A 23,694-nucleotide genomic window follows, 5' to 3' on the forward strand; every position below is an offset into this window, starting at 1 on the left:
CATATAGTGCCTGTGCAATCTTTCTCCTGTTCCCTTTCAATTAATCTCTGACAAGCAACATCATTTCAAACCTCGTACAACCAAACATACACACAAACAAACACACACACACAGCCTAAGATCTTCTTTATGCTGTCACACTAGACCTTGAAGCATATACACAAGAAATGTTTTTACCAATTTAAAAAGGATTCAAACTACACTGATCGCTATGCCGGAAAAAAGGTCAGTGGGGCCAGTAGACAAACAACCAACCATAATAAAATGTAATACCTTTCACCCATTAAGTGTCACCTTTACTGAGTGACTGAAGTGAATTGAGTTTTTTAATTTACCAAGCATAGCCCAACAGAACCTGCCACATCAGCCTCTCTACCTTTGAGCCCACCTACATTCTCAAATGTCATAACTGACTTTATTCTACATTATACTAAAAGTTGTCATATAGAAAGTTTGAAATTAGGCTGTATTTACTTTTCTTGTGGCTTTTATTACATTTAATAGTCTTTTTTAAAAAGAATACATTCAATGTCTTTGTTCAGAGTTGTAAGATATGAACTACAAAATCATTTTAAACGCCTACATATTTTACTATGTGTTGTATTTACGTCAGTGGTTCCTAACAAAGGAAGGTTTTTCCTTGGGTACACTGACATTTGTCCATGGGGTTCACAAAATATTCCTTAAAGCTTCACTGGTTACCAATAGCTTCCAATATCAAATACAAAACTATCCTGCTTGCTTTCAAAGCTTTTTATGGCTTCGCTTTTATTACCTTAATAAGACTCTTCATCCTTACTGACTTAACCATTTTCTCAGATCTTGGGGCTCTGCTCCTCAGGCTGTCTCACGTACTAGATTCACATCTGTGGGCGGCAGGTCCTTCAGTTTCACTGCCCCCAAACTCTGGAATTCTCTCCCACAATCTCTTCATGACTGCTCTTCAATTTCTTCTTTTAAAGGTCAATGAAAAACTCTCTCTCTTTACTGCTTATTATTCTTCTTCTCCATGTCTTAGTTGCTGTTGTTTTCCTCTCCTCCAATACTCCTTTTGTATACTGTCTGTCCATGGGTATGTGAACGGTGCTATATAAATTAAACCATATAGAAGGTGCTTTATAAATTGAACCATAAATTCAACCATATGGATATTGCAAGTCCATTGATAGACTGAACAGAGGTAATATGGCACAACGTGAATAGCAACCAATTGTTTACTGGTGATAATTGTAGACTTGGAGTGTGTACCTATAGTGGGTGGGTGGACCTGATACATTCAACAATGTGTTTAAATTTATTTCTAATAAAATACATCTTAGATACAGCATATGTCTAATAGATTCAGTGCATAATTGATCATTACTAGATAAGTTTAATAATAATTAAGGGGGTGGCACGGTGGCTAAGTGGGTAGCACTGTCGCCTCAAAGCAAGAAGGTCCTGGGTTCGATCCCCAGGTGGGATGGTCCGGGTCCTTTCTGTGTGGATGTGCATGTGTGTTCATGTTCTCCCCGTGTCTGCGTGGGTGTCCTCCAGATGCACCGGTTTCCTCCCACAGTCCAAAGACATGCAAATGAGGTGAATTGGAGACACAAAATAGTCCATGACTGTTCGATATAACCTTGTAAACTGATGAACCTTGTGTAATGAGCAACTACCGTTCCTGTCATGAATGTAACCGAAGTGTAAAACATGACGTTAAAATCCTAATAAACAAACAATAATTAGGGAAATTTTTAAACAAAACGTGGAATTACACCAGTGATAGCCGAACTTCTAAACATTACATAAAGAAAGTTACAGTTAATAAAAAGACTTGTGTTGCCAGTGAATTAGTAGTTTGAGTTTATTAAAGCCATATTTAAGAGAGTCTGACATGAAAAAAAAGATTAATTAAAACTCAACATATTTTTACCCTTAGAATGGCAACGTGCCTGATAAGACTATATATAATTATTCATTCTAACAGCAGGTGAGAGAAAAACACAGTATAACTGTCTACTGGAGACAGAAATAGCAAATGTGTATTCTGTTAAGTATGCATCAGCAGACAGAGGTGCCAGAGAAGTTCCTCTAAAAGGTTTCCTCACCAGGAGATCAAGGATTCTATTTAAAGCATTTGTATTTATTAAGCACAGAATACATAGATGTCAATTATTAATTATGAGTGAATTATTAATTATCACATGGTACCTAGTGAGCTCCATGTGCTGTAAGAGTAAGTAAACCTTTAAATTTTCTTTTAAAGTTCCATCTTCTAAATAAATGCAATAAACCAAATAAAAGTATCTTCGAACGGTTCAGTTATATTTGTACCCCAGAACTAATGCTTTCTGGATTCTGAGCCTAACATATAATGTGTAGAAAAACAAATGAAAACTATGACAGGGGCAGCACTGGGGAACTGGCAGTGTGGGTGCTACACAGCTTCAGGTCCTAGAAAACTGGGATTACTTCCAGTCACTGAAGATAGAGGGGTTAGGCATGTTCTCTCCAGAGTACTCCAGTTTCCTTACTCCTCTCAAAAAATGTATGTGTGTTGTATACTTATAATATTGTTTACTTGTGATACTCACCATAGGTGTAATAGGAATGAGAGCAACTGAACTGCAGGAAAAGTATATATATACAGTGTATCACAAAAGTGAGTACACCCCTCACATTTCTGCAGATATTTAAGTATATCTTTTCATGGGACAACACTGACAAAATGACACTTTGACACAATGAAAAGTAGTCTGTGTGCAGCTTATATAACAGTGTAAATTTATTCTTCCCTCAAAATAACTCAATATACAGCCATTAATGTCTAAACCACCGGCAACAAAAGTGAGTACACCCCTAAGAGACTACACCCCTAAATGTCCAAATTGAGCACTGCTTGTCATTTTCCCTCCAAAATGTCATGTGATTTGTTAGTGTTACTAGGTCTCAGGTGTGCATAGGGAGCAGGTGTGTTCAATTTAGTAGTACAGCTCTCACACTCTCTCATACTGGTCATTGAAAGTTCCAACATGGCACCTCATGGCAAAGAACTCTCTGAGGATCCTAAAAGACGAATTGTTGCGCTACATGAAGATGGCCAAGGCTACAAGAAGATTGCCAACACCCTGAAACTGGGCTGCAGCACAGTGGTTAAGATCATCCAGCGTTTTAAAAGAGCAGGGTCCACTCAGAACAGACCTCGAGTTGGTCGTCCAAAGAAGCTGAGTGCACGTGCTCAGCGTCACATCCAACTGCTGTCTTTGAAAGATAGGCGCAGGAGTGCTGTCAGCATTGCTGCAGAGATTGAAAAGGTGGGGGGTCAGCCTGTCAGTGCTCAGACCATACGCCGCACACTACATCAAATTGGTTTGCATGGCTGTCACCCCAGAAGGAAGCCTCTTCTGAAGTCTCTACACAAGAAAGCCCGCAAACAGTTTGCTGAAGACATGTCAACAAAGGACATGGATTACTGGAACCATGTCCTATGGTCTGATGAGACCAAGATTAATTTGTTTGGTTCAGATGGTCTCAAGCATGTGTGGCGGCAATCAGGTGAGGAGTACAAAGATAAGTGTGTCATGCCTACAGTCAAGCATGGTGGTGGGAATGCCATGGTCTGGGGCTGCATGAGTGCAGCAGGTGTTGGGGAGTTACATTTCATTGAGGGACACATGAACTCCAATATGTACTGTGAAATACTGAAGCAGAGCATGATCCCCTCCCTCCGGAAACTGGGTCGCAGGGCAGTGTTCCAGCATGATAATGACCCCAAACACACCTCTAAGACGACCACTGCTTTATTGAAGAGGCTGAGGGTAAAGGTGATGGACTGGCCAAGCATGTCTCCAGACCTAAACCCAATAGAACATCTTTGGGGCATCCTCAAGCGGAAGGTGGAGGAGCGCAAAGTCTCGAATATCCGCCAGCTCCGTGATGTCGTCATGGAGGAGTGGAAAAGCATTCCAGTGGCAACCTGTGAAGCTCTGGTAAACTCCATGCCCAGGAGAGTTAAGGCAGTTCTGGAAAATAATGATGGCCACACAAAATATTGACACTTCAGGAACTTTCACTAAGGGGTGTACTCACTTTTGTTGCCGGTGGTTTAGACATTAATGGCTGTATATTGAGTTATTTTGAGGGAAGAATAAATTTACACTGTTATATAAGCTGCACACAGACTACTTTTCATTGTGTCAAAGTGTCATTTTGTCAGTGTTGTCCCATGAAAAGATATACTTAAATATCTGCAGAAATGTGAGGGGTGTACTCACTTTTGTGATACACTGTATATATAAATATATATACAGTATATATACACCAATCAGCCATAACATTAAAACCACCTCCTTGTTTCTACACACACTGTCCATTTTTATCAGCCCCACTTACCATGTAGGAGCACTTTGAAGTTCTGCAATTACTGACTGTAGTCTATCTGTTTCTCTGCATGCTTTTTTAGCCTAGTTTCACCATGTTCTTCAATGGTCAGGACCCCCACAGAGCAGGTATTATTTAGGTGGTGGATCATTCTCAGCACTGCAGTGACACTGACATGGTGGTGGTGTGTTAGTGTGTGTTGTGCTGGTATGAGTGGATCAGACACAGCAGCGCTGCTGGGGTTTTTAAATACCGTGTCCACTCACTGTCCACTATATTAAACACTCCTACCTAGTTGGTCCACCTTGTAGATGTAAAGTCAGAGACGATCACTCATCTATTGCTGCTGTTTGAGTTGGTCATCTTCTAGACCTTCATCAGTGGTCACAGGACGCTGCCCACAGGGCGCTGTTGGCTGGATATTTTTGGTTGGTGGACTATTCTCAGTCCAGCAGTGACAGTGAGGTGTTTAAAAACTCCATCAGCGTTGCTGTGTCTGATCCACTCATACCAGCACAACACACACTAACACCCCACCACCATGTCAGTGTCACTGCAGTGCTGAAAATGATCCACCCAAATAATACCCTCTCTGTAGTGGTCCTGTGGGGGTCCTGACCATTGAAAAACAGGGTGAAAGCAGGCTAAAAAAGCATGCAGATAAACAGATGGACTACAGTCAGTAATTGTAGAACTACAAAGTGCTTCTATATGGTAAGTGGAGCTGATAAAATAGACAGTGAGTGTAGAAACAAGGAGGTGGTTTTAATGTTATGGCTGATCGGTGTATATACACATATTCACCTTCATTGTGACTTGTTCAAGGCACAGCTGCTGAACTAGGCTACAAGAACCCAGGTACAACAGGTGGAACTGATAAAATTGCTAGTAAAATGTAATAATCTTATTAAAAAAACAATAATAATAAAACAGAAGACATAATATTACTACAATAATAATAAAACACATAATAATTTATAGCTTCTGTGTACAAAAAAACAAAATTCTTTAGCTCTGCTTAATGCCAGTTTTATGCCACACATTAAGGATCTGCTTAAAATGCACGCTCATAGATGATAAGATGCTTATTTAATTGGCAAGTAATTTAAATTGTGGATGTGACAGTATGCTGATAGTCTGTGTTTCACCATCTGTGACATGAGTAACATTGATAACCTGTGGAAACAGAGTCAGCTAAAATTAGCAGCAGCCTAAATGATGCACTCACCACAGGATGCAGTGCTGCCATCAACAAACACACAGACATGGACACACACACACTTTCTCTCAATCTGAAATGCAGACTAAAGTGCAGTCATGTAGAAAATGATAAGGAGGCAGCAAGTTAGATTAGACTTCTTTACATTGTGTGTGGTTGGTGGGTGTTGTAGGTGATTGCAAGTGATGCAAAAAAGTTGTAAAGCAGGATGAGTTATGATCAAAGAGTTTAGACAGAAATAGGACATACATATTGCGGTTAAAGCCTGTAAAATGCTTGTCAATAGAAAGTACAGGTAAAATTAGAAGGATTTTTTTAAATATTACTGTTACATTTTATTCATTTTAACTATTCAGCAAGCAGTCTGGGCCGTACCTTTTAAGTGGATCTCATGGTCTGGCAACCCATCCTAATAGAGATGCAGTTGGTTTTTGGTTACAGTAAGAATTTCATTCCTAGTTCTAGAAATTTGGTCCATGTATACTGGATAAAATGTACTGGAACTGCACCACTGGGTAAATCCAGAAACATTTTATTATTTACTTATTTATTAGGATTTTAACGTCATGTTTTACACACTTTGGTTACATTCATGACAGGAACAGTAGTTACTCATTACACAAGATTCATCAGTTCACAAGGTTATATCAAACACAGTTATGGACAATTTGTATCTCCAATTCACCTCACTGGCACGTCTTTGGACTGTGGGAGGAAACTGGAGCTCCCGGAGGAAACCCACACAGACACTGGGAGAACATGCAAACTCCACACAGAAAGGACCGAGACCGCCCCACCTGGGGATCGAACCCAGGACTGTCTTGCTGTGAGGTGACAGTGCCACCCAAAAACAGCTAGCTAAGAGACATCAAGTGGCAAAGCAAACTCAGATTATTGAATGTACCTTACTGGATAATCCATTAATGGGTGAAACATTACATTCATTTAGATTTAATTTAGAATTAATCAAATCATAAATCAGTGCAGCAACACGTGTTATGAATTCAAAGTACTAAACTAAAGGCTTTCGGTTATTCTATTTTTTTTAATGTATACTAAAAAAGTACTTTTGTTTATAATGCATTAGCTCGGTTTGAGTGTTATTAACTACATAAAAATAGAAAAATGTTTTATCATATTGGTTAGAGAATCAGGCTGAACAACGTACTGTTTTTTTTGTTAACTTTTGACTCAAAACCATGTTATCATAAATGCCCCACAGAGCAAAACAGAACCACAAAGTCGCCTTACAGTTCTCATTTATCATTCAGTTCAACATTCAGAGCTGAATTATTAGCCTTGAAACTTGAATTTAAACATATTTTTCTTTTTGTTGTCAGTTACTCAACACAATCAAATACAGTTATTGTAAAAAATGTCCATTGATTAATATTTGCACTTCTTTGAAATCCATGCAGGCATGCAATATGCACTTTTGAAATCCATTTCATTCTCGATAAATCACACTGCAGATTGTAAATAAGGGTATTTGCATTAATCACATCCTGTTTTTTTGCCATGTTGATTCTTGGAAACACTGAAAAACTCCATCAGCACTGCTGTGTCTGATCCACTCATACCAGCACAACACACACTAACACACCACCACCATGTCATTGTAACTGCAGTGCTGACAATGATCCACCATCCAAATAATACCTACTTTGTAGTGGTCCTGTGGGGGTCCTGACCATTGAAGAACAGGGTGAAAGCAGGCTAAAAATTTATGTACAGAAATAAATGGACTACAATCAGTAATTGTAGAACTACAAAGTGCTTCTATATGGTAAGTGGAGCTGATAAAATGGACAGTGAGTGTAGAAACAAGGAGGTGGTCATAATGTTAGGCCTGATCGGTGTATGTTCAGAATATTTTAATTATCTTCCCCAATTTGTGCACATCCTCAGACTTGTTTCCATCTTTTAAATCTATGACATTCAGATTCAGGTTTCATGGGTTTTTGACTTTAACATGAATAAAAGACTTAATACCAGGCAAAACCTCCATATAGAACCATTTTTCCAAGCAAATAACCTTTTGCTTCAATAGTGCATATAAATAGCCATGCCTCCCCACCCCGAAAATTAGGCTCTCAATCTAATGTTATCAGGCAAGACTTCATCTGTAAGAGACAGCCAGAGGTGTGTGTACATGTGTGTGAAGGCATAAAAATGGAGGGCATCTGTGGGTGGCAAGTGAAGGGTTTTCAAGCTAATTATCTATTTGGACAAAGATCAAACACCCCACAGTGTGAAATTCATGCTCGATGTGTCTGTCAAACAGGTCTCTCATCACAAGCTTAACTTTCTCCCTGCTGCTAACTAATAGAAAGAAAACAGGAGATGATTGGCTGAATACCAGAACATGAGAAAAATATGTTCAATTTTCCTGAAAGCAAAAAGTTTGAAACACATGAAACAAAATTGGTGAATGAAATAAACATATAAAGGTTTCAAACAATGCAATAACCAATGACCCTAAGAGCTTCTAGTTTATAGTGTTTTCTATTAATGAAGGTCCACTTCTAAAATAATTGGGAGCACATGGGTTACACAGATGGCTTATAGCATTATGGCACAATGTGAAGCAACACAGCCCTGTGTGACCGGTCCAGTGAAGAATTAGAAAGCAGTGAAGCAGAACTTTTGCCGCTGGTACATACATGCCTGTGCTGCTGTACTGTTATTAGGGGTATGCTATAGATTATAAATACTTCTGTTCTTAAGGTTTACTCGCAGCCTATTTCTGTAACTTGATGGGGCATTTTGTAAATTTCATAAACAAGAATCTGTGCAGAAAAACTTAATTATCTTATACCTCTTATACTTTTTATTAGGGCTGGTATCAATCCGATACTCGGTATCGGTCCGATATTGGCCCAAATCACTGGATCGGATATCAGAAGGAAAAAAATGTGTAATCCGATCCGATACTGTTGCTTAATGTAAATAACACTTAATGTAAATAAGGCCATTGTTTGTGTGTAAAGCAAATAACACACTAAGATACGCAACACAGCACCGTTTATTGCCAGCTCACTCGGCAACTGCCGTAACAAGGTGCATCTTGATGACATCATTAACATGTGCCACTGATCTACAACTCAACCGCAACAGCCATTCAGAAATTAAAACACACTTGTCTACTTTTAGCATTTTAAAAAATCATCTACTACTGCCACAACTAAAAACACTGTTTAAACACAATAAAAATCGCTTTATAAATGATACATCGCTCACCTGAGATAAAAAAAACCTATCCTGTCCCAGCTTGAAGATCTCTCACATCCTCAATGATTAATCCATTAGTGTTATGAAATAAAACGAACTACACCGTTTCCCGTTTAGCTACAGATCTTCAAAATCCAGCAGGGTTTTTAATAAGCACTTTGGTTTTTAATATTCTAAAAACGTGACAGAACTTTAACGGAAAATTTCAACTCTGCGTCAATTCTAATTGGTCCATCGCGTTTGATAAACAAGCCAAAAATGCTGCTAAATGTTCTGTGTGTAAAAGTTAAAATAAAAACAGCAGTTTTGCATAATTGTGATGTTGTAGGTTCTGTATTTACAGTGGGGCCAAAAAGTATTTAGTCAGCCACTGATTGTGCAAAATCCAGCAAATCACATTGTAGGATTTTTAAAGAATTTATTTGTAAATTATGGTGGAAAATAAGTATTTGGTCAATAACAAAAGTTCAACTCAAAACTTTGTAACGTAACCTTTGTTGGCAATGACAGAGGTCAAACGTTTCCTGTAAGTCTTCACCAGGTTTGCACACACTGTAGCTGGTATTTTGGCCCATTCCTCCATGCAGATCTCCTCTAGAGCAGTGATGTTTTGGGGCTGTCGCTGGGCAACACGGACTCCACAAATTTTCTATGGGGTTGAGGTCTGGAGACTGGCTAGGCCACTCCAGGACCTTGAAATGCTTTTTACGGAGCCACTCCTTCGTTGCCCGAGTGGTGTGTTTGGGATCATTGTCATGCTGGAAGACCCAACCACGTTCCATCTTCAATGCTCTCACTGATGGAAGGAGGTTTTGGCTTAAAATCTCACGATACATGGCCCCGTTCATTCTTCCCTTAACACGGATCAGTCGTCCTGTCCCCTTTGCAGAAAAACAGCCCCAAAGCATGATGTTTCCACCCCCATGCTTCACAGTAGGTATGGTGTTCTTGGGTTTTTCTTCTTCCTCCAAACACGACGAGTTGAGTTTTTACCAAAAAGTTCCATTTTGGTTTCATCTGACCACATGATATTCTCCCAATCCTCTTCTGGATCATCCATATGCTCTCTGGCAAACTTCAGACGGGCCTGGACATGTACTGGCTTAAGCAGGGGGACACGCCTGGCACTGCAGGATTTGAGTCCCTCTCGGCGTAGTGTGTTTACTGATGGTAGCCTTTGTTACTTTGGTCCCAGCTCTCTGCAGGTCATTCATCAGGTCCCTCCGTGTAGTTCTGGGATTTTTGCTCACCGTTCTCATGATCATTTTGACCCCACGGGATGAGATCTTGACCCCAAGGGAGATTATCAATGGTCTTGTATGTCTTCCATTTTCTTACAATTGTTCCCACAGTTGATTTATTCACACCAACCTGCTTGCCTATTGTAGATACACTCTTCCCAGCCTGGTGCAGGTCTACAATTTTCTTCCTGGTGTCCTTCGACAGGCTCTTTGGTCTTGGCCATGGTTGAGTTTGGAGTCTGACTGTTTGAGGCTGTGGACAGGTGTCTTTTATACAGATAACGAGGTCAAACAGGTGCCATTAATACAGGTAACGAGTGGAGGACAGAAGAGCTTCTTAAAGAATAAGTTACAGGTCTGTGAGAGCCAGAAATCTTGCTTGTTTGTGGGTGACCAAATACTTATTTTCCATCATAATTTACAAATAAATTCTTTAAAAATCCTACAATGTGATTTCCTGGATTTTTGTCTCTCATAGTTGATGAAAATTACAGATCACTCTAATCTTTCAAAGTAGGAGAACCTGCACAATCAGTGGCTGACTAAATACTTTTTGACCCCACTGTATTCCTTTAGAATATTTGTTTTACAGTCTGAGCATTGTTATTTAGATAGCTAGTTTAACCATGGTGCATTGAGACATGTATTATTACTGCTTAGTTTGACAGGAGAAATGACGTTATTGGATCGGTATCAACGGATATTCAATTTGCAGTATCGGTATCGGTAACGGACATGAAAAAGTGGCCAGCCCTACTTGTTATAATTATAAACAAATTTTAAACTTGATGCCAGCAGTACAGTCAAAGAAGTTGGCACAGGGTCTTATATCTTTGTCTCTAGTTAATTATGCTTATAGTTTAAATTATTGTTTAATTTCATATAATAGCTGAAGTATAGCCAAGACAAAAGATTTTGAGACAAAACATTTGGCATTTAAGACATAACAAATAATCCAGAATTAAGATTGTTATATCAAACAATATTTTAAAAATGATATACAATATGCTGGAGAACAGACAAATTACAAAAAAAATCAGGTAAAATTGCACATGATCACTATTTTACTAAGTAAAACCAGGGTGGCCCGGTGGCTAACTGGGTAGTAGTGTTGCCACAGCTAAGTGGGTAGCACTGTCGTCACGGTCCTGGGTTTGATCCCCAGGTGGGGCGGTCCAGGTCATTTCTGTGTGGAGTTTGCATGTTCTCCCCGTGTCTGTGTGGGTTTCCTCCGGATGCTCCGGTTTCCTCCCACAGTCCAAAAACATGCAAGTGAGGTGAATTGGAGATACAAAATTGTCTTTGACTGTGTTTGATATAACCTTGTGAACTGATGAACCTTGTTTAATGAGTAACTACCGTTCCTGTCATGAATGTAACCAAAAGTGTAAAACATGACATTAAAATCCTAATAAACAAACACACAAGTAAAACCAAGTAAATAGTCAAGCTAAAAACAATAATAATTGGATCACATTTTAAATGAGGAGCCTGTAATTTAATAAAGCAGCAAATACCAAAATATCTAAAAATATTATTAATGTCAAAGCCCAGGTTTATTAGCATAAATCAAAGATAACTCATAAAAAATAGCAGACTAGAACAAAATAAAAACATAATAACCCCAATACTATACTATAATGTTCATAAAACTAATTTTAATATTACAACTATAACACTCATGATCAATACAATTTAATTGAAGAAATGAGTCAAAAACTTGACCACAATTAAAACATGATGCATTATGCAGTTTATGTATCTTGTGTGTCTATATGTGTGTGTGTGTGAGTTGTTTTCATGTTTTGCAGGGACACCTATCTGCATTTCTAATTTAATTGGTACTTCTGGCTCATACATATCAACAAACCACTGTGGCAGTTTGAAGATGCTTTCCATTAATAACAGCAATCCTTAACCTAATTTCTTAAACAATATTCCATGATCATATCTGCTCTAAATGAAATTATCAGTAATAAACTGGCCTTATTTGGCGATTGAAGGAATTTAACAAAGCTAACTGAACAGGGCAGAATAAACAGGTGAAGCTTTGCCGATGTGTTCGTGATTAATCTTTGTACGTTCTAATTTCATTCCTACATTAGTTTAGAACTACATTAGTTTAGAAAGTTCTCAGCATGAGATCATCTGACCAGCACGTTCTCATTTGTTAGTAAAAACTGTAGGTGTGTATTAGCACAGCCCACATTCATCAACACAGAAACCACCAGCAAAGAAACAGAAGTAAAATTACACACGTGCAAATACACCTACACACACTGTAAATTCTCCTCTCTATGGCAACAACTTATTGCAAGAATCTTTTCAAAAAACACATGGAAATACACAAAACACATAAAAAAAACTGCATTAAAGATCTAAATTGTTTTAAGTATAAAATTAATAATGTAGCCTCACTAACCAATCACTTTCAAATGATGGTTTTAGAATAAACCATAGGATGCATCTGGACCTGACAAACAGCCTTATCTTGGTCCTCCTAAGACACAGCCACTTACAGCCACTTACAGCCACTTTCTCTACTGGAAGCCACAAAGATGTGACCGAGTTGGGAGAAAAGTGGAAAATACACACACTGTTCATTTTATCAGCTCCACTTACCATATAGAAGCACTTTGTAGTTCTACAATTACTGACTGTAGTCCATCTATTTCTCTACATACTTTTTGACTTGCTTTTACTCTGTTCTTCAATGGTCAGGACCACCACAGAGCAGGTATTATTTAGGTGGTGGATCATTCTCAGCACTGCAGTTACAATGACATGGTGGTGGTGTGTTAGTGTGTGTTGTGCTGGTATGAGTGGATCAGACACAGCAGCGCTGCTGGAGTTTTTAAATCCCATGTCCACTTACTGTCCACTCTAACAGACACTTCAACCTAGTTGGTCAACCTTGTAGATGTAAAGTCAGAGAAGATCGCTCGTCTATTGCTGCTGTTTGAGTTGGTCATCTTCTGGACCTTCAACAGTGGTCACAGGACGCTGCTCACGGGGTACTGTTGGCTGGATATTTTTGGTTGGTGGACTATTCTCAGTCCAGCAGTGACAGTGAGTTGTTTAAAAACTCCAGCAGCATTGCTGTGTCTTACCCACTCATACCAGCACAACACACACTAACACACCACCACCATGTCAGTGTCACTGCAGTGCTGAGAATGATCCACCACCCAAATAATACCTACTCTGTAGTGGTCCTGTGGGGGTCCTGACCATTGAAGAACAGGGTAAAGGCAGGCTAAAAAAGTATGTAGAAAAATAGATGGACTGCAGTCAGTAATTGTAGAACTACAACGTGCTCCTATATGGTAAGTGGAGCTGATAAAATGGACAGCGAGTGTAGAAACAAGGAGGTGGTCATAATGTTATGCCTGATCGGTGTATATACACATACACATATACAGTGTATCACAAAAGTGAGTACACCCCTCACATTTCTGCAGATATTTAAGTATATCTTTTCATGGGACAACACTGACAAAATGACACTTTGACACAATGAAAAGTAGTCTGTGTGCAGCTTATATAACAGTGTAAATTTATTCTTCCCTCAAAATAACTCAATATACAGCCATTAATGTCTAAACCACCGGCAACAAAAGTGAGTACACCCATAAGAGACTACACCCCTAAATGTCCAAATTGAGCACTGCTTGTCATTTTCCCTCCAAAATGTCATGTGATTTGTTAGTGTTACTAGGTCTCAGGTGTGCATAGGGAGCAGGTGTGTTCAATTTAGTAGTACAGCTCTCACACTCTCTCATACTGGTCACTGAAAGTTCCAACATGGCACCTCATGGCAAAGAACTCTCTGAGGATCTTAAAAGACGAATTGTTGCGCTACATGAAGATGGCCAAGGCTACAAGAAGATTGCCAACACCCTGAAACTGAGCTGCAGCACAGTGGCCAAGATCATCCAGCGTTTTAAAAGAGCAGGGTCCACTCAGAACAGACACTCAGTTGGTCGTCCAAAGAAGCTGAGTGCACGTGCTCAGTGTCACATCCAACTGCTGTCTTTGAAAGATAGGCGCAGGAGTGCTGTCAGCATTGCTGCAGAGATTGAAAAGGTGGGGGGTCAGCCTGTCAGTGCTCAGACCATACGCCGCACACTACATCAAATTGGTCTGCATGGCTGTCACCCCAGAAGGAAGCCTCTTCTGAAGTCTCTACACAAGAAAGCCCGCAAACAGTTTGCTGAAGACATGTCAACAAAGGACATGGATTACTGGAACCATGTCCTATGGTCTGATGAGACCAAGATTCATTTGTTTGGTTCAGATGGTCTCAAGCATGTGTGGCGGCAATTAGGTGAGGAGTACAAAGATAAGTGTGTCATGCCTACAGTCAAGCATGGTGGTGGGAATGCCATGGTCTGGGGCTGCATGAGTGCAGCAGGTGTTGGGGAGTTACATTTCATTGAGGGACACATGAACTCCAATATGTACTGTGAAATACTGAAGCAGAGCATGATCCCCTCCCTCCGGAAACTGGGTCGCAGGGCAGTGTTCCAGCATGATAATGACCCCAAACACACCTCTAAGACGACCACTGCTTTATTGAAGAGGCTGAGGGTAAAGGTGATGGACTGGCCAAGCATGTCTCCAGACCTAAACCCAATAGAACATCTTTGGGGCATCCTCAAGCGGAAGGTGGAGGAGCGCAAAGTCTCGAATATCCACCAGCTCCGTGATGTCGTCATGGAGGAGTGGAAAAGCATTCCAGTGGCAACCTGTGAAGCTCTGGTAAACTCCATGCCCAGGAGAGTTAAGGCAGTTCTGGGAAATAATGGTGGCCACACAAAATATTGACACTTCAGGAACTTTCACTAAGGGGTGTACTCACTTTTGTTGCCGGTGGTTTAGACATTAATGGCTGTATATTGAGTTATTTTGAGGGAAGAATAAATTTACACTGTTATATAAGCTGCACACAGACTACTTTTCATTGTGTCAAAGTGTCATTTTGTCAGTGTTGTCCCATGAAAAGATATACTTAAATATCTGCAGAAATGTGAGGGGTGTACTCACTTTTGTGATACACTGTATATAGATATACAAAATGCAGTTAAGTTGATTAGCCAAAACACTGTATTTTGTTATTCTTGTTTTATTGGACTATACAAGATGCCCCAAATATTCCAAAATCAAAGACATCTGGATATGAGTCAGTCAAACTCCACTGAGGCACATCAAGCATGGCCACATATGGCCTTTAAATATTTCATCAGTCATCTCAGCAATACTGACGGTTTGCATATGAGACACAGCAAATGAGCAACCACTCAGATTAGGGGTGCCAAAGAGCCACAAAAATCTAACTGAAATCCAAAAGACAGTGATTGAGCATATGTGGGAGTGGAATGAAAAGACTACTTACTGCTGGTTTAAAATGTTTCTAGTTTACCACTTCTGTCAGATTATAATACATGTAAAGACTGAAATACCTAGACTTTTCATTACAGGAAAAATACCATGTATGGCTTGTACACAAATATAAATTACTAATACAGTAGACCCTTGAGTTACGAACGGTTTACCATACAAACATTTTGGGTTACAAACAATCTTTTTCAACTTAACGTACGAACATATTTCGGACTACGAACCGAAATTCGCGAAACACGTGACGTCATGAACAAGTTGACTCAGACCATCTCTCTCATTCTCTCTCTCTCTCTCTCTCTCTCTCTCTATATATATATATATATATATATATATATATATATACATATATATATATATTAGGGCTGTCGAAGTTAACGCGATAATAACGCATTAACGCGATGTCAATTTAACGCGATTTTAAAAAATAGTGCCGTTAACGCAAATTCTATTTGGCCCTGCGAGTCATCCGTTGTTCATGTTGAGACTTGACCGTGCACGGCATCTCTCATTAAGACAGCGTTTCTCAAATGTAACCGAGTGTCATAGCACTTTCTTATTAAAGAAATAAATACACGGTATATTCACAAATTGTCTGGAGCAAAACATTTTATTACTTTTTCTGTTACGGTACCGAATAGCGGACAGCTAGAGTCATCGCGTTAGCCAAGCATGCTATTCCATGAACTATGGAAGCCCCAAAGGGTCAAAACACACTCACTTCGTGTAGAAACGTCCATCAAACCAGTCACAATACAACCACAGAAAAGTCTGTTACAATAACTACGCCTTATCCCACCTGAAGCACCGCTGATCTACAATGTTTGCTGATGGAGAAATTTTAACCTACAATCTGACATGTATACGAAGTCAGGGGTCTCTGCTGGATAGTATTACTGCCTAGTATGTGAGTGAATAAAACTCCCTTACAGTTTTCTCTTGTCCCAGCAGTTTTTAACATAAGTACATTTAGCATAAAATGCTAAATATACATGCATATGCATATATATATATATATTTAAGCAATAGAACACGAGAGGGAGTGTGTTATCGCGAATAACATCACGGCTGTGATTTAGTCGCAGAAACGAGCCGAAGGCGAGTGCCGTAGATCATCACAGCCGTGATGTTATTCGCGATAACACACGACCTCAAGTGTTCTATTGCTTTTATACAACAGTTTTTACAAAATAAATAAAGAAAATAAATCAAAAAAGCCCTGAATTTCATATTGAATACACTTTAACATTGACAATACCTTCCGCCAAAAAGTAGTTCCACAACAGTAAAAATTCCCTACCCTGCCTTAACACAGTAGGCAAAAAAAAAGGCATATAGTTTAACACTACAAAGTAATGCTAGTTTGGAATAAAAATAATAAGCGAATATGAATAAGCGAAGATGAAAGGAAAAGGAAAAAAAGCTAAAAATAAAATTAATTAAGAATTAAAAGATAGAATTTAGTTATTTATTAGAGTGATTGCGTTATTTGTATATGTTAATCTGCACACTTCCATTCATTGTGCAGTTAGAAAAAAAAGGCTGCTCTGTAGGATGTGCATCGGCATCAAACAGTCCGGCTCGCTTCGCTGGTGGCCTCGGTACTGTGTCTTCTTGGTCATGTTCTGCACTGAGGACTGCACTCCACCTTTTTCTGTCAGCTAATGTGGGTCTCCAATAGCTTTTTAACGAGCCCAAAACAACCGGCGGCTTGTGTGCATGAAGCTTGTCGTTACTGGCAACGCGTCAGCGGAGTAATACAGTTGTGGTGTGAAAAGGCCATGCTGTTATCACAAATATCAGCACAGTTAGAACGCTTCTCAACCAATCAGATTGTAAGGTCAGAACTAACTGTGAGCGGACATTCGGACAGCGGACGGTGTTTTTCCGATGTTTTCTTTATATTTCTTTATATTTTGTAAAATTCAATATTAAAATGTCCCCAGAGAAGCTGCAGAGAAAGCGCAGTTTTGTTGTTGTTGTATAATTACTCCTGCCAGTAGATGTCACTGTGTATCAGACAGAGGGGACATTGAGTAAGAGAGAAGAAGGAAGTTATTCTTTCGTGAAATTACACCTACAAAATACAACACTATTGAAATAAAGAAGGAAATAATAGAGAAATATGAGTTATTGTTGTTTCTGGTAGATACAATGTATTATGGTGTATAGTATAGCAAACGTACTGTACTGAAATGTGATATGTGTTTTATGTACAGTACTACTGTGTATTGTTGTTTATTATTGTTTATTACAGGAATGTCTATTCTATAATTTAAGATTTAAGGGAAAATATACTTGTATTTATAACAAAAAAGGCCATTTAAGACATTAGAAAGGTTAGGTAAGGGGGGGTTTGGGAGGTCTGGCACGGATTAATTCTATTTACATAGTTCTTATGGGAAAATGAGTTAGGTTTAACTAATGAATATTTTGACTTAAGAACAGCCCTTCGGAACCAATTAAATTCATAAGTCAAGGGTCTACTGTATGTGATATTTAACAACATGCAGGATTGTATGTCATAGCAAATGTCTACCTTTTTTGTTTTAGCAATTGTAACTTTCATAGACACGTTGATCTATTAAAAATTGACAATAATAAAAAAGAAATTCCTTCTTTATCTTGTCAAATCTTCTTAAAACAAAGAAGAAAAGAGAACAGAAAAGTAAAGACAGAAATGAGGAAAGAATCCTTTATTAAAACAAAAGAGGAAATGAAAATATAGTAAAAAAAAAAATTCATTTTATGTAGGCCAGAGACTGCTACCTGTTAAATAATGAAACAGGGTATGATGAGCTGGACAGTGTGTGTGTGTGTGTGTGTGTGTGTGCTGTAATGTGTGTGCATGTGTTGAGCTCAGTATGAATACTGTAATTGCTGCCCCTATGTTTAAGCCGCCCCTAAATACATTAAACCCAGACTTCTCATTTTTAGACATATATTGAATCCACTGCATGAGACCACTGTTAAAGTCAGGCTTGAACATGTGCAGGGAGGGATACGGTATATGTGAGGAATAATGTGTTGAGAAGGGCCATGTGAGTAAAAGAGCTCATATGGAATGAAATATAATCTACTTTTCAATACAGTTCAGGCAACAAATACACCATAAATATGCCACTGTAATAAATCACTACCATAAATGTCATGTCACGTATTAAACATACAACAGCCGTGTTCACTCTAATCGATGTAAATCTAATGAAACACAGACATGCTTTAAAAAAATGTGATGGAAAACACAAACACGACTGAATGCACAGTCAAATGCAATAGCAAAATCAGAAGCAACAAACTTTAGCAAACAGTAAAGAGACTAGAATCTATCTATCATCAGCATTAGCCCAAAACCACCAATTTCGTCAAACACTTCTTGATTTTGTTAAAATCTTTTGTGCCTGTTTTAAATGGAGCCAGATATATATATATATATATATATATATATATATATATATATATATATATATATAATCAAAATCAGCCATAACAACATTAAACCTGTAATTTTAAGCTACCACACAATACAAGCGTGCCTTGTTGCAGTGTTGTGCCTGAGCTCTACAATCAGCAAAGATAAAATTACGGGAAGCCATTATAACCATTTTGTCATAAACTTTAATGTTTCAATTTTAATGCATTTTCTCCCCTTTTTTAGCGCGTCCAATTTTTTACCCAATTGCGTTATGATTCCTCTCTACTGGTGCTGACCCCCGCCCCTGATTGAGGAAAGCAAACGGGCACACGCCCCTCTGACATGTGTGCAGTAGCTGACTGCATTTTTTCACCTGCACGAGTCGAGTTCATATGCGGATCAGCCTTGTGCACGGAGAGCCACACCCTGATCAGCATTATTCCTCCACTCTGTACAAACACCATTAATCAGTCAGCAGAGGTCGCAATTGCATCAGTTATGAGGTCCCTATCCAGCTCCCCACCCTGTATGAACAACAGCCAAACGTCAGTCATATAGCCGCCATTTTTTACATATTTTACCGCTGCGGCACCTGAGCGGTTCTATTTCAACGTTTTTAACAACATTAATGTCTACTTGCCATGAATCCTGAGCTAGATTTTTCTCTATACGCAAATGCCACATAAAAGCTGCCAAATGTACGTGGACACCCCTAGAAATTCATGTGTTTCAGCTGTACCTATTACTAAAAAGGAAACCAAATCAACAGTTTTTAGACATCTATTCTCTGAAGACATTCCATTCCACTTTTCTTATTAAAATCATTCACAGATGATAAGTGTGAATCAATGGTCAATCAATGGTGATGGTTTTGGAATAGAATTAATTCATTTTTTCACTGTCTATTTTATCACTACTTTATTCTGGCCTTGGCCCTGGTGGACATTTTTCATTGAACAAAAGGCAGGAAACACAAGTCACCAGACATATCATTATTTTATGTGTTAATATACACCCATTTCTATATTTCAGGACAGTAACACATCTCAAAAAAAGTTGGGACAGGGGCAATTTAGAGCTAGTGATTGTCACGGATCCAGCCTCTGTGTGCTCCTGCTGGAGCTCCTGTGCACCTGCCACACCCTCTCGGTTTGATTGGTCCCCTGCTTATAATTAGCCCCAGCTGCACCTCATCTGGGGGCATTTAAGTGAGGAGCTGGGATTCAGTCTTTGGAGACTTTTTGATGTGACACTTCTGTTGGTTTACCTCAGCCAGTGATTTTGGTCTGTTGGTCTGTCTGTCTGTCTGTCTGGCTGGCTGGCTGGCTGGCTGGCTGGCTGGCTCTATTTAGCCCTGTTTAGCTCTGTTTAGTTCTGTTTAGCTCTGTTTAGTCCTGTCTAGTTCTTGTTAAGCTTAGTGGTTAGCCTTTAGATTAGATTAGTATTGTTCATGTATGTTTAGTTTAGATTAGCATTTAGCATAGGTCTTGTTAGCTTGTCTTGTGTAGTTCCTACCTGTCCTGTGTAACCTTGTCGTGTGTCTTGTCTTTTGTTATCATTAAATCTTTGTTAATACATCTCTGCATGTGTGTCCGCCCTCTTGTCTCGTCATAGCCCATAGCGTTACAGTAATAGGGTAAAAAAAAAACTAAAGGTTGGTTTAGACTAGTGTCAGATATAAAATGCATCAAAATTCTAAAAACAAAAACTGTCACCATAAAAATGGGTTCAGATATTTAGACATAATCAAAGAACCACCAAAATCAGGCCTACTATAAATTAAAATAAGTCCCTGCTAACAGTCAGGTTAGCTTTATACCTTGTGTTTAGAAGCTGTCATGCAAAAAAAGCCCCATCTCCAAAATTAACACCTTAAACTAACCAATAGAACTAATAGAAAGCCTTCAATTGGCTTCATTGGGAAAATTGGCCACAATAATGAATTCGGAGGCAAAAGGAATGTATTTAAAGCCAACCACAATACACCTATCGCCAAGCATGGGTGGCTGTAGTATTATGCTTTGGGGAGCTACAAGTGGAACATGATAATGAAGAGAGAAGATTACCTTTCAATTCTTTAATCTTGGACGCAATTGCTTATCAGTCTTTTTCAGTGTCCCGACCTCAACTTGATTAAGAATATGAGGATGGTACTTTCAGCAAAAATTTGAGGGTAAGAAAGTAAGAGCTATTCATTAGTGGGTACTGCTAAACACAAATTTGTCACATTTGTATCAGTCCATAATGCTGTAGCTCTTTATCCTCCCCTACACTTCCCAGCACACCAGTTCTCTCTGTCACTAAAAATAAAGCTCAACAGTAATACAGTTATTTTATGTTCTTTTTGGAGAACAATAAAGATGGCAAAGAATATTTTAAAAAGCTGTAAATGGATACAGAAAGAATTCATAGAACTTAGAATCTGCCATGGATGGAGATACGTTCTCAGTTACCATAGAAACATGTCCATAATGTGAGTGGAGAATTTCATTTCTTTTTGAGAATGTAAAACAGAAAAAGAGAAAGAGAGAGTGGGGAGAGATATCTCACAAAATATGTGGAAATGCTAATATTATTTGAAATGTTTTCTTACCTACTGTAATGTCTGATGTTTTTCATTTCTAAATGAATCAAATATTAATTTTAAACATTTGTGAAACACCTGAACTCTAGAAAATTAGGATTGTCACATACACCGATCAGCCATAACATTAAAACCACCTCCTTGTGTCTACACTCACTGTCCATTTTATCAGCTCCACTTACCATATAGAAGCACTTTGTAGTTCTACAATCTGTTTGTCTGCATGCTTTGTTAGCCCCCTTTCATGCTGTTCTTCAATGGTCAGCACCACTACAGAGCAGGTATTATTTGGGTGGTGGATCATTCTCAGCACTGCAGTGACACTGACACGGTGGTGGTGTGTTAGTGTGTGTTGTGCTGGTGTGAGTGGATCAGACACAGCAGCGCTGTTGTGTGTGGGTGTTACACAATGAAAGTAAAGAGTGATAACATGATGGTGGAGTGTGAAGATTACCTGCGAGCATTTGTGCTGTTGTTACAGATGTTCGATTTTATGTAAAAAGCATTGTTCAACTATTGCTGATAAGAAGTGTGTAAATAGCTGATTTGCTCAGCGCTCGGCTTGAGCGGTGCGGTGAAACAGCACTAAAGTGTTCCATGTCAAGAACATGCATTTGTGTGAAATAACCATCAAATCCAGTCTAAAATACAATACATGTATCTGTGTTCAGCTGCATTTACTTCACGTGTGGTGGTTCTGAATCCGCTTCTTGGGAAAGTCGAAAAAGCTTCACGTTAAAAAAGCGTAACGTGTCTGAATGTACTAAAAGTACGACACAAACACTAAATTTTTCTCTGTTATTACTGGTTATAAGTGCTCTGTACTGCCAAAATTCATCACTCATTGTTTTAGTACAACATGCCATGTTACGCTTTATTTTTAATGTTAAGCGTTGTTCGTACTTTCTGGGTCGCTTTTGCCACCTCATATCACACAGTTCATCTCTTTTAAGGTGCTTTGAAAATATCAGCGGCAAACTGGATGAAAATTTAATCAGGTAAACTTTAAAAGATGGAAATGCAGCATCAAGCTCCATAGAAAACAACCCAGCAGCGGTTTACCAGCTTCTCATGTGAAAGCACCCAAACCTCTACACTGTGACACGCCCACAGGAGACGTCACGGTTCACGCTGAAAAACCAAGTATTCTGTGGTGCCATATTAGAACTGCAGTTCGCTGTCTGGAACCTCTTTTTTTCAGTGGAAACATGCGGAACCAGTTCAAAATCAAGTTCGCGAACCGGAACAGGCTCCATTCCATGCCGGTGGAAAAGCAAATATACTTAAATTCTATCTATATAGGCTACTGAAAAATTAATAAAACAAAAAAAAGGTCTCATGCAGTCTGCACCACCATGATGTTCCATAGTTGTGAGAACAGTTTAAGTATTTGCTAGTCTGCTCGACTCCAAACTGACTAATGAAATGACATTTAATATTAAGGATGTGTTTGCAGCAGCACTGATTCATAATTAATGAATTTCAGGAATCAAAAAGGTCCAACTCACGATAGTGTTTTCTCCATGCGACTGCCTGTAGAGCCAATAACCTCTCCAAGAGTGCAAAACGCCTGGCCCAGGAAATCCTACAAAATCAGGTAAATGTTAACAGAAATTATGTCAACATTTAAAAATCAATAATAATAATAAAACACTATACTGTACTATACAGAGGGCAAACAAACATCATTATAATCATTTATGTGACTAGCATTCGCCTTTATTAGCGACACTGTGCTGATTAATAAGATACACTATTTGGCCAAAAGTATTTAGACACCTGACCATGAGCTTGCGAGGCATTCCCATTTTAAAACCGAATGGTATTAAAACCGAGTGACCTCTATGTGATCTTTGCAGCTATAACACCAGCCAATCTTCTAAGAAGGCTTCTTACATAAAGTATTTTTGAGGGAATTTGTACCCAATCAGCGGTAAGAGCATTTGGCTGGGCACTAATTTTGGTCAAAACCAGTTCATTCCAAAGCTGTCTATAGTTACTGTGAGCTTATTGTTCTCAATTAATCATGCATTGGTATATACATAGTTTAATCTAAAATAAAACAATCTAAAATAAAAAACCCAGTAAAAGTAGGGCAAACTTTCAAACTGTGATTTTAAAAAAGAGCTCTGACTTTTGTCTCATAACATCCACCGCATGCACAATGCCAAGGAAAGCCGCTGGCTATCACACGTCTCCTCTGACACCTGCAGCCACTGATTCTTTCACCTGACAGCTATGG

General features: G+C 38.9%; 1 protein-coding gene across 1 annotated transcript in view; it reads right to left on the bottom strand.

Annotated features, from left to right (window-relative positions):
* LOC134316718 (copine-9-like) overlaps window positions 1–23,694 on the bottom strand; it is a 128,240-nt gene that overhangs the window by 50,183 nt on the left and 54,363 nt on the right. Inside the window, exon 7 of the mRNA XM_062997148.1 lies at window positions 22,961–23,037. Coding sequence (XP_062853218.1) covers window positions 22,961–23,037 — 77 coding nt within the window. The remainder of the gene's footprint in view (window positions 1–22,960; window positions 23,038–23,694) is intronic.

Source organism: Trichomycterus rosablanca, chromosome 6 (assembly GCF_030014385.1).
Source record: "Trichomycterus rosablanca isolate fTriRos1 chromosome 6, fTriRos1.hap1, whole genome shotgun sequence".
NCBI lineage: Eukaryota > Metazoa > Chordata > Actinopteri > Siluriformes > Trichomycteridae > Trichomycterus > Trichomycterus rosablanca.